This window comes from Grammomys surdaster, unplaced genomic scaffold, assembly GCF_004785775.1.
Source record: "Grammomys surdaster isolate TR1022 unplaced genomic scaffold, NIH_TR_1.0 193, whole genome shotgun sequence".
Taxonomy (NCBI): domain Eukaryota; kingdom Metazoa; phylum Chordata; class Mammalia; order Rodentia; family Muridae; genus Grammomys; species Grammomys surdaster.
In genome coordinates, this window is record NW_021604638.1 from 7,956,270 (window position 1) to 7,968,857 (window position 12,588).

The 12,588-nt window shown below is 46.0% G+C and overlaps 1 protein-coding gene across 2 annotated transcripts in view; it reads right to left on the reverse strand.

The window, feature by feature from the left end:
* Window positions 1–6,228: 6,228 nt before the first annotated feature.
* Window positions 6,229–12,588, reverse strand: part of Arfgef2 (ADP ribosylation factor guanine nucleotide exchange factor 2) — an 83,702-nt gene continuing 77,342 nt past the window's right edge. For both annotated transcript variants that reach the window (XM_028769524.1, XM_028769523.1), the window contains exons 37-39: window positions 12,130–12,268; window positions 10,462–10,579; window positions 6,229–9,708 (exon numbers count right to left, since the gene is read on the reverse strand). In XM_028769524.1, coding sequence (XP_028625357.1) covers window positions 9,532–9,708; window positions 10,462–10,579; window positions 12,130–12,268 — 434 coding nt within the window. In that variant the 3' untranslated portion in view covers window positions 6,229–9,531. The remainder of the gene's footprint in view (window positions 9,709–10,461; window positions 10,580–12,129; window positions 12,269–12,588) is intronic.

Below are 12,588 nucleotides of genomic sequence, written 5' to 3' on the forward strand. Positions count from 1 at the left end.
GGATAGGTCGCTTGGTTAAGTAAGTAATAGCTGCGCAAGCAAGAAGATGCGAGTTCGAATTCCCAACACCCAACCTAAAAGCCAGCCTGACTATAATTCCGTACCTGGGGAGGCAGACACAGGAATGTCTCTGGGGCTTACTGGCCAGCCAGTCTAGCTAATTGGTGAGCCCCTGTTTCCATAAGAGACCCGGCCTTGAAAACTTAAGATCGGGAGCAATTGAGAAAGACACCCACATTCACTCACACACACATGATTTTAGAAGGCTAAAGTGATTTCAGAAGCTGAACGCGATGGCACATGCTTGTTATCACTTGGCACTTGGGAGGCAGAGGCAAGAGAATCGCCATTTATTTGAGCCCAACACCGTCTACACAGAGGCCAGGCATAGCTACACAGTGAGATCCTTTCTCAAAAAAAATTTTTTTTCAGACGATGTAATTGGTGGCAACTTAAAGGTAACTGGGGTGTTCAGTTGGCCCTTGAAAAAGAGAACACTTACCTTTTCAAAAGCCAGGAGACAGTTGTGTGAATGTAAACCTGGCAAGCACTGGGAAGATTAGCTTGATCCAGGCTGAGGCCTAGTGAAATGTAAGACCAGGCTGAAGGAGGGAAGCCTCAGCTTGCCGTCTCCCAGCTATAAGCTTAGTTTATTTTACAGCATTGTTATTTGCTCCTATAACCGCCCGGGTCCAGGAGTAGCTGGTTCCCTTTGTGCTTTAGCTGATAAAAGACAGGCTGCCCAACTTGACATGAATTCCAAGCAGCAAACACGCATTTTTATAATAGATATTTCATGGCAACGCTTACCCTCAGGAGCACACCTTGTTTATGTAAGGTTGCCACTAAACTGGGTATTCTGTATCTTATCTAGTGGGCTTGATTTCATTATATCATTCTGAGTTCATTTATGTAACGGGAGGGGTACATGTGTCATGGTATCTGTGTGAGGTCAGTTCTCTCCAGCTTTTGGGTACCAGGGATTGAATGCTGGTCCTCAGCCCTCCTTATGCCGTCTGGAAGGCATGTAAGTTTCTGGAATTATTGCCCACCAGCAGCGCAAGAACTCTTACAAAAGAGCGTAGGGCTCACTGTTGTTGTTTTTAGCTGTGCCTCCAATACTCAGTACACTCCAGCTGCTCAATAAAGATGTACTGGGTTTTTTTTTTTTCGTTGTTGTTGATTGGTTTGGTTTTGGTTTTTTAAGACAGGGTTTCTCTGTGTAGCCATAGCTGTCCTAGAACTTACTCTGTAGACCAGGCTGGTCTCGAACTCGCAGAGATCCACTTGACTCCAACTTCCAAGTGTTGGGATTAAAGATATGCACTACTGCCGATGCCACCGCCACCACCACCAAGCCATGCTAGGTATTTTTTTAAAGGTTAACTTTTTAAAAAAAGTATTTATTTATTTTATGTATATGAGTACACTGTAGCTGTCTTCAGACACACCGGAAGGAAGAGAGAATTGTATCCCATTACAGATGGTTGTGAGCCACCATGTGGTTGCTGGGAATTGGACTCAGGACTTTGGGAAGATCAGTCAGTGCTCTTAATCTCTGAACCATCTCTCCAGTCCAAAGGTTAATTTTTTTATTTTTCTGTGCACCACCGGCATGCAGTGCCCAAAGGTGGCCAGAAGAGGGCACTGGTTCCCTTGGAACTGGAGATCACAGAAGGGAGCTGGAAACTGAACCTTAAGCGGGCTGGAAGAGCAGCCGGTGCTCACCCACCGAGCATCTCTCCCGCCCCTCCCAGTGTTGGGTATGCACATCGGTATAGGTGAAATGCCATGTATAAATAAATCCGCTGCACTTACTGCTGCAGCGGCGGTAGCAATCATCTCACACAGCTTTCCTCTTGGCGCTGGAGACTGAGCTAAGGGCCTCATCTATGCTTGACAAGAGAGCACTGTAGCAAGGACCTATGCCACCAGCCCACAAGCAATTATCTTACAACTAATTTGATTTCCTGAAACAAGCATTTTCTTCTAGCCCTGGGAAGCATAACACTAATGAGTTGTCTGGGTTTTTTTTTTTTTTCTCCCCTTCCTTTGAGGGCCATTCTCAAGGGCTGGAGATATGACTCCGTGATAGAGCACTGCCTGACCAAACAAGGCCCTGGATTTTGTTAGAAATAAGTTCAAGGTCCTAAAGAATGAGATCACCATTCCAGTTGAAATGTCTTAACAAGGCGAGCCTTTACTTTGATCTAGACCCTGGACTAGAGCAGTAGTTCTCAACCTTCCTAATGCTGTGATCCTTTAATACGCTTCCTCATCTTAGTGATCCCCCAATCAAAATTATTTTTGTTGTACCTTATAACTATAATCTTGCATCTGTTATTAATGTAAAAATATAATGTAAATATCTGTTTTCCAATGGTCTTAGGTGAGCCCCAGGTTGAGAACAGTTGTTCTAGATTCTAGAGTGCATTGCTCACAAAAATGGAAGCGCATTTTCTGGTGCAGGTGGCAAATAGTCATGTCTTCTCTCCATTGGCTGGTGTCTGACCTCACACTGCTTGGTTGGGTAGTTTCAAAAGGAAATGAGGAACTGGGCATGGTGGTACATGCCTTTAATCCTCGTCAAGGTCAACCAGGTCTACAGAGAAAGTTCCAGGACAGCCAGAACTATACAGAGAACTGCTGTCTCAACAAAACAAAACAAGAAAACAAAGAATATGAAGGAGAGAGGAAGGGGTTGGGTGGTTAAGTTCCAAGAAAGCATGGTGGGGGGGGGCTTTGCATAAACAAACGTTTTACAGGGTAAGAAGACTAAACCATTTATATAAAATCTTACAAGGTTGGGGAGGATAAAATATATGAATTTCTTGTCATAAAGACAAATTTTACACTGTGTGATAAAAAGAATCTTCATGTTTGATGCCCAGTCCCAATATCACACACACCACACATACATATACACATCACACACACATATACACACCACACACACATATACATATCACACATACATATACACACACCACACATATAACACACACACTATACATACATGCCACAAACATAAATGTACATACAAACAACACAAACACCATCCACACACACATATACACACTTCACACATGCACAACCATACACACATACACACCACACACACACATACCACATACCCTGGGTACAGGCTGGTACCCTACAGCTGACTAACACCAGTCTGAAAGCCCAAAAGCTGAGGCAAGGTCCTCAGGTCTGTTTTGAAAATAAGCACCCCCAACACACACTGTGTCTTCAGCAACAGAAGAGCCAGGCTAGTGGATACTTTAGAAAGGCTGATCTGCAGGGTGCCTGGCAAAGCCTACTGAGTCCCACCACCTATTCTCAGAGTTGGCTACAATGGCCTAATGATTGCTTTGGAAACACAGATGATAACTGAAAGGAATTCCAAAAGTTCATAATGTTTCCTTTGTTTCTGACTACTAATGAAACAGTGTCTCTACAGCATGGAAAACCATTCTGAAAAGATGCATCTCCTATCATGTGCTCTACAGGAAGACCATTTTTTTCTTTTATTTCGATTCAGAAGGATGTGGGCACATCTGCTTGTTCTTGCGGAGAACAAGTGTCCTTTGGCTCAAGTGAGAAGAAAGGAGTGGTCATAGCTAAAATCAAGAAGCATCCCACTGAGGTTTGTTGTTGTTGTTTGGTTGGTTTTGGTTTTTTTTGTTTGTTTGTTTTGTTTTTTAAATAGAGGTAGTAGGCTAGCGAGACAGTCCAGCAGTTAAAATCCATTGCTGCTTTTGAAGGACACAGGTTCAGATCCCAGCACCCACATGATAGCTTACAACTGCTTAACTCTAGTTCTAGGGCATCTGATGCCCTCTCTGGCCTCTACAGGCACTGTGTGAGGCTCACAAATACATTCAGGCAAAACACCCATTCACATCAAATAAGAATAAAAATTAAAAAAAAAAAGAGGCAGTGTTAGTTCTTACTGAGTACAGCCCAGTAACGGGTATGCACTGGACAGGGAACTACATTTTCACCCCCGGCCTCCTCTTAGTCTGCTTTCTGTTTTGTTTTGAACATCTCACCCTATAGTCCAGGCTGATCTGGAACTCACTATGTAAATCAGGCAGGCCTTCAACTTGCAGTAGTTCTACTGTCTCAGGCTCCTAAGGGCTGATATTACAGCCTGGACCACTAAGTCTGGCTTGTTTTATGGTTTTGAGGTCAGTTCAAATGACTGGCCTGATGTGTAGACAGCCTGGCTTTGAACTCCTGCTCCATCTACCAAGTGCTGGGCTACAGGCCCGAGCTGGACTTTTCTGTTCCCTTTTTTAAAAAATGAAAAATTGGGGCTGGTTAGATGGCTCAGGAGCTTACTGGCACTTGCCACCAAGCCTGACAACTGGAATTTGATGCCCAGGATCCACATGATCGGAGAAGAAAACTGATTCTTGCAAGCTGTCTTGTCACCTCACACGTGTGCCATAGTACACTTATTGGTGTGCACAAGTAAGTGTAATTAAAAACTTTTTGAGGGCAAGGCATGGTGGCACATGCTTTTAGTCCCCAGCACTTGGGAGGCAGAGGCAGGTAGATAGATCTCTTGATGGCCAGCCTGGTCTACAGAGCCCATTCCAGGACAGCCAAGGCTACACAGAGAAACCCCTTCTCAAAAAAACAAAACAAACCAAACCAAAAAAAAAAATGTAATTTTGAAAATAAGTTTAGCGGCTGCAGATGTATCTCAGTTGGTAGAATGCCTGTCTGGCATGAGCTGAGCTCTGGGTTCCATCCTCAGCACTCTATGAAACCAGGTCTGGTGGTTTGCTCCTGTAGTTCTGCATTTGAAAGATAAAGCTACAGGAATTGCTGAGTTCAAGGCCAGCCTGGTTACAGATTAAGACCCAGTCACAAGTAGCCAACCAAATAAATGGAGTAGCTGAAGTTGCAAGCATTCACCACCAGGCTTGGTTTTTGTTTGTTTGTAGTGTAGTGTAGAGATTAGACACAGGATCTCAATGTGTCCAAAAGCATGTGTTCTACTGTCGAGCTGCATATACCCCAGGCCCGTCATGCTCTTCCTGCCACCCTTCCCAACACCGTTATTCCCAAACCCTCATTTCCACAGGGAGTGAAGCCTGAGCCCAGCTCACTTCTTAGAGGGTTCCCTTACAGCCCTTTTCTAGCTTCTCCCTCCCCACAGGCAATCTGCCCACAGACCAAGCAGGTTAGCTCACCCAGAGTGTGGTCTCTTTGAGGCCTCCTTGAAGTCACATGGGTTCGTGGAGACCTCTTGCTCACCAACTTCTAGGGGGTGTGTGCTGGGAGACACACACACACACACACACACACACACACACACACACACACGGCTTTGCAGTACTTCTAGCTCATTGGTAGTGTGGCTAGCATGCATGAAATCTTGGATTTGAACCCCAGAACTACATAAAAACCAGTGCAGTGTACTCCTCAGAATACTAGTACTAGGTCTGTGGGGACAGGTGAATTGCAAGTTCAAGGTCATCCTCTGCTACAGAGCAAGTTCAAGGCTAACCTGGGCTATAGATTGGGGCTATAACTGGCAGAGCACCTGCCTTGCCCTTTGCTCATCTCCCAGCATCACAGTCAGAAGGTCCTACACATTTTATCATTTCCCTCCTACACGGAGGGAGTGCCATGGCAGAGAGTGGAGAAGGCATTGCAGCTCCTGGGCATGGCATGGCTGGCCCCTGCAGTCTTGAACTCCCAGCAGCTGTACAAGCATAAAGATGCACTGTGACTGTCAGGCCACCCAAACGATGGAGCCCAGCAAACAGAATTCTCCAGGGATCTCAAGTTAGGAAACAAAAAAGCCTGGACAAACCAGAGGGGAGCCCTCCTGGGGCCCCCCAGACTTGCTAGACTACCTTGCAAGGATCTGAGAAAACATGAGTCAGTGGTTGGTGGGGCTGTACCTTGACCAGGACTGCAGTTACGAATATTGCTTGCCTTCTGCTTTATTTTTTATTTTATGACTGTGCAGCTGTGTGGGAGCATCAAGGCCAGAGGAACCTTTGTGGAATGAGTTCTCTGTCCCTTACATGGGCCCAGAGGTCAGACCCAGGTCACCAGCTTGCAGGACAAGCACTTTTACCTAAGCCATCTTCTGGAGCCAAATCCTACTTCCAACTGGGAACTATGAGTTTGTGTCTGCCATGGCAACAAACTCAAACTAGCTCAACCCACGGCTTGACAGGATATAAATGATGACTCAGGAGCAGCTTTACTTTCTAAAACTTTATTGATTTTCCACCTGATCAAAGCATGGGGTATTTAACAGTATTATACATAATATTTTTACATAGAAAACTTTACATAGCATTTCATATTATATAATTCTGCTCTATTCTTTCAAAAAATGTTTACATCCATTGGGCAAGGAATGCTTTTCATTAAATTACCAATATTAAATGCACTTAATCATTGTGTATAGATAAAATCAAAGAAGCTGGTGACTAACTTAGACATCTTTAAAGAGCAAAAACATACATTTTGCACATAAAGGTTTGATGCAAATATGCAAGATAAATTTTTTTTTTAAAAAAATTAGAACACTGAGAAAAACCACATGTTTGAAGAGTGTCATTTTCTGAGAGGAAGGGTTTCCAGAGGGATTCATTCTTTATGGTGCTCAGCCTTAGTGTTTGCTTCCCAAACCATAAGCCGCTGGCAGCACAGCTCCAGGCCGCACGTGAGCGAGCTCCAGGTGTTTCCACCTCACCACAAACAATGACACAGAGTTCAGAAGGATCCATGTCTATTGCACCCAGTATCCATTAGCCTTGTAGCAACAAACAGCTGAGTGGGTCGGCCATGCCTACCTGTATCAGCACATTCTTTTAATAACTAGAAAGATAACTAAATATACAGCCATCATCACAAAAGAACAACAAAAAGTGTTTAGGCTTTTTTGAGGGGGGTTCTTTACAGATTCTCTGAATTTTGTACAAAAGTCACGGGTTGGAGGAAGGTGCTGTGTTTCCAGATACTAGTATGCAATTTCATAATGTCTGTTCTTTGGTTGTACGTGAGGGAGGGTGTGTTTGATTCTGAAGATGCACATTGGAAATCTCCCACTCACTGTTGGTCAGATGCCAAAGCTGGTGATTTCCTTAACAGACAAGAACAAAGCTGCTTGGAGCAGCAGCTTGGGAACAGAAGTTTCTTTAGAGAACCCAGTACACGCAGCCAACATTTAAAGCATTCTGAAAAAGAAGTAAGGCCTTGGAAGACGCTACACCATTGTTCCTGTGCTACAGCGGGGCAGCATCCACGTGAGGATACACTGCTGCCCCCGCTCTGCGCTGGTGTCTGGAGGGCTCCAGCCACAATGGCCATGAACAGACTTGTTTGCCACAAGGAATTTATACTGCATGGCTTGTTTCTGGAGGTCAGGGATGCCACTGGCCACTGAAGAGAAAAATTACCCTGAATGGTTTTACATCATTTTAAGAGATCTATTGCTAGACAGTTTAAATACATCACTCAGAAAAGTTCATCTTTTACAGAACAAAATTATAAAGAAATTCAAGCTGAGAATCTTAACAAGAAGAAAATACACTGACACATTCCCTACCCTGTAAGGGGCAAAAAATTACAGAGGAGGCAGGGGACAATGAGGGCACTGGGCTAGTGTAGATGAATGGAATGTCACATGACAGGGGAGGGAAAGCCCCCAGTCAGGCACACAGCTTAGGCGGGGTGCACCCACTGAATGTGTATGCATGTTCCCTGATTACATGCGTGGTACAAATGCTGCAGGAACCAGCTGAGGGCCTGCTGAGCGGTAACATCAGAGAGCACGTCTCAGCGTGGGTGCCATGAGAAGCTGCACTGGATTCCAGATGTGTCAGTCAAATGTGTTCACATTCTCCAGTCAGTAACTTCCACAGGCCCTCCCTTCAAGGTACACAGCCCTCTCTGCTGAAGTGTGTGAGTAATAACTTCAGCCTGCTTCCCCCACCTTTGGTAGAGAAATTAAAATACTTTTTGGGGAAAGAAAAGCATAAATACACGTTCTGCTGGCCAAACTGAGCATGTGCCAAGGCTGTCAAAAACAAGAGAGAATAAAACAAGAGGAAAAAAAAAAACACAAGAGAATAGCAAAAGCACCAGGAATCCCTCTCTAGAAAGGAAAAAGGGTCCAGTCTCACAGACGCATTCCCAAGGATGACTGACTTCTAAGGCACCAGAGTTGACATCAATACAACCCCAATTCGTAGGACTCGATGTAGGCAGAAGTCTGACTTTCCAACGCACTTCACGACACGGTTTAGCCTCTCAGTGATGCTCCAGGAGAGTGGAGGGTGTGAGCAGACAAGGAAGCATGTGGTTTTTTTCTCATGGGCTCCAAATCGATTAAGCTTCTAGCTTGGCTGCTGTGGGTGTTGGGAGCACCCAGATTTCGTTCTATTGTGGTTCTGGACATCACACCATTGCCACCATAAGGATCCCAGAATCTAATCTTGCCAAAGAATCCAGCTCCTGGCTCAAGCTAACAGAAGCTCTAGGTGCCACCTCTGTCACTGCCACAGCCCAGCTGTGCAGGTCCCACAGGGGCTCTAGTTCCACTCATGATACGCGGCTGAGAGGGACACATGAACTGTCCCTCCCTCTGACATCCCTTTAGCAGGGACTGCAAAGCAGCCATACTAACACTCTGCTGAGGTGAAAACTAAAAAGGTTTACTCAAAGATAAACCAACTCAGGGTCAGTTACTTCATTTTTATCATCATTTCATAGTCTAGATTTCAGGAAAAGATGTGCAATGCATTCTGGAAAATTTAACAGAATATCCACCCACAAATACTTCAAGGAAGGCTAATACCTTTTTTAGATTATTTTTTCCTACAGACTTTGTCTCCCCAAGTCCCTAAGTCAGGGAGCCACGAGGCACTACATTTTCTTTAAACCTTGCAAGTTCTTAAGTCTACTAAATTCTGCCTTTAATCAAATTTTTAATAATAGATCTTTGTAAAATATCTTAGAAATCACTCAAACAATTACAAAACAAGACATAAGGAATACTCCCTCTTTCCCTATCTTTATCTAGGCTGACCCAAAACTGACACAAACATTCAAACTTCTCTAACACATTCAAACAACAAAACACCGAGTGTACTTAGGTGGCTGTTAGCTATTACAAGGAATTTTATTAACATACTCTCTAATAAACACGAACCTATACAGCAATGCTCACTGCTTTCCAGGAGAGTGACTTCCTCCAATAAAACATTATGGCCAGTCTTAGAGGTCGGCGAGGAAATGGTGGCATTCACAACGACAGGTCTGACAGTTCGGTCAGTAAAATGGAATGACAGATGGCACAGACACCCCACCCACCGAGTTACTGGGATGTGATGGTTTAATGAGATACTGTGAGCCTCCACTGGGGACTGTGCTGACCAGGGGTCAGGCCACTGCTCTCCAGGAACAACCCCAACATGGTGGGTGGCCCCACGCTGGCCAGCTGGGACAGCATGGCAGGTACTCTGCAGAACCACAGCAGTGGCCGTGGAGCCAATGCTACCAGGTAGATGACAGTGCTGCTGGCACTTGCAATGGCTCTTCTGGGATCCATATCTTATACACCAGGCCTATCCGCAGGAAGAACTTTCTCAGAACTGCTCGGAGCTCAGGGATCAGGTCAAACTGCATAATTTCACACAGGTAGGGGTAGTACATTGACGCGTGTGCTTTGAACTGGTGGGGGAAGCAGAAAGCCAAGTTAGCCACAGACCACCTTCCTTTCTGCACCTGTTTTCCAGATGTGCCCATCTTAGCCTAAACTACAGTACCCTGGAGCACTGTTGCTGCTCTTTCTTGCTACTGAAACTTATTTTAGCTGGGCAAAGTGGTATATGATTAAAACGGGAAGATAGCAAGTTCCTGGCCAGGCTGGGCTCCACAGCAAGACTCATGAGAATGGTGTGGGTGGAGCTCAGCTGGGAGAGCGCTTGCCTAGCACACAGGAAGCCTTGCGTTCAATCCCTAGCACTGCATAAAGGAAAATAAATACATCTTACAGTGCTGAAGAAGTGGAAGCAAAAGGATCAGGTAGTCTTCAATTCACAGTATGTCCTAGGCTAGCCTGGGCTACACGAGGCCCTGACACAAAACACCCACAAACAACCTCCCATTTTAATGATATTGAATTTCTTCTCATTATACTAGTCTTGCTGTCCTCACTGGGCTTGCTTCATTCTGTAAAGTGGGTTTCCAGTTGACACCAGCACTGCAGTCTCAAGCCTACTCCCCTGTACTGAGATCAGCACTATCCCGACAGCCACACACAGTCCACACGGCATCCCTTCTCAGCAGGGGTTCTTGGGAAAAGAACCCCTTTCTGAAGGCACCCACTTTCCTAATGAACTGTCTCCAACAGTCATCTGAACTGGAGGAAAGCATCCTGCCCCTGTGACCAGAGCCTAACGGATAAGAGAGTTCACTTTGTACCTTTTCATCGCTTATCTTGAGGGTTTTGGTGAGAAGTAAGAGCAGGAGGCTGGTCCATGCTTCCCGATGGCTCTCAGAGTTCACAGTAATGAAATAGGCCAGTGCTTCACTGCACACACTAGAGGTAAGAGACAGGCTTGTCAAGACAGTAGCTGGCACTTCACACCCAGCGGACAGCCAGATTCTTTCAGCAGTCTACTGAATACCTGCACTGGCTGTGCTGGCCTGGACAAAGCACCAGGCCCTCACCTCTGTCAGATGCCAGCATGGCTCTGGAGGGGCTAGTACGGCCCTGTCAGCCCACAGCACAGCAAGTGCTCCTCACTGTTACTGACGCCCTCCTCACTCTGCAGCCTTGTCAGATTTAAACGTTACACCACAACCCTGGCTAGAGAAGCTAGGAGCCAATGCAGGTGATTACCCTTTAGGCCAGAGTTAGGAAATGACCTCTTATGGGTATGGGGAGAGTGAGGCAGGAGAACTTTGAGTTCAAGACCAGCCTGAGGTCATGTATAGGGAGACTGTCACAGGGAAGGGTGAGAAAGAACTACTTTCTTTAATTAATTAATTCTTTCAGCTGAGACTTATTAGTGCTGGGTGTGGTGGTACACACATGCAATCTCAACACTTTGAAGGCAGAGGCAGGAGACCAGGAATTCAATGTCATCCTGGGCTTTATGGTCAGTCTGAGGCCAGCCTGGGCTACGTGAGACCGTATCTCAAAAGACCAAACAAAAGTCAATTATATTCTTACTGTAAGACAATTGGAAAGAGAATAAAATTGTAACAGTAAAAGAGGAGGGAAGAATTCCATTATTTTAGAGGACATATGACTACTGTAGCCTATTCTCCTCTTCCCTCTCTATTTCTGGGGTGTGTGTGTATATAACGCTAAGAGACGAACCTAGAATGTCACATAGGGTAGGCAAGTGCTCTACTTTGTACTCAGCCCTCCTCCCCAAATGGCTGTCAATATTCCATTATAGAATACACCAACACTGACAGATTGATAATCGATACGCCCACTTGGCAGTTAAGATCACTGAACGACCTGAGTGCTGCGGTGTTGTGCTCGAGACTGCTGGCTTCATGCCAGGTCAGCGCTGTGTGCTAATGTTTCAGCAATTCAGCAGTAAAACATGCACAAGGCCAAATTCACAGCCCAGCATCAAAGAAAACCACAGAACCCGAGGGTCTCCAGCCTTCTGGTGGTGCCCGGGCAGTGGGTGGAAACGGGCAGCCTGCTGCTGGCACTGTGGCACTTGTGCGTGCTGATCCTGCTAAGCCTACAATCCCCTCTTCCTCAGAAGAAGGAAGGAAAGGGTGCCAGGGCTCACGGTCGACCCTTGGACCTCTACCCAGGAGGGATGGTAACCTACCCTCTCTGTCCCAGGATCAGAGATCAGCCCCAGGGAGGAGTTGGAACACAAAGCTGTAGCCCTCCCCACTCTGCTCAGCATTCTCATCCTGAAGCAATGGGGCTCCTTACTGAGTAGATACTTCTCACCTGCTTTTTTGCATGTAGTCTGGCTGGCCTGAAACCCAGAGAGATGCATTGCTTCTGCCCCCCCAAGCACCAGCATAAAAGGGGTGCGCCAACAAACCTGGCTCGCTTTCTCTTTTCCATTCACAGAATTAGGAAGCGAAAATAACGGGAAACACTCTTACGTTAGAAGTCGCTGCTGAATTTCGCCCCAGGAATCCCTGCGGTTCTCATCAACATACATTCTAAACAGGATCCTCAGGCAACAGGCCAGGCTGCTGGTTTCTTGTTTGAGAAGATTCGGTTTGGACTTGCCCTTGAAGCCTAGAGATAAGGCAATCACCTCAGCAGAGCATGTTACCAGCCAGGACTGAGCCAGCGACTCTGCAGATGACCTGTGCAGATGTCGTTGTGGTTCTTCACGTGCTTGGGAAGGCCATTAGTCTCACATTAAGTCTCTCTTAAGAATTCCAGTGCTCGCTGGGCGGTGGTGGTGCACGCCTTTAATCCCAGCACTTGGGAGGCGGAGGCAGGCGGATTTCTGAGTTTGAGAGTTCGAGGCCAGCCTGGTGTACAGAGGCCAGCCTGGTGTACACTCTGTAGACCAGGCTAGCCTCGAACTCTCAAACTCAGAAATCCGCCTG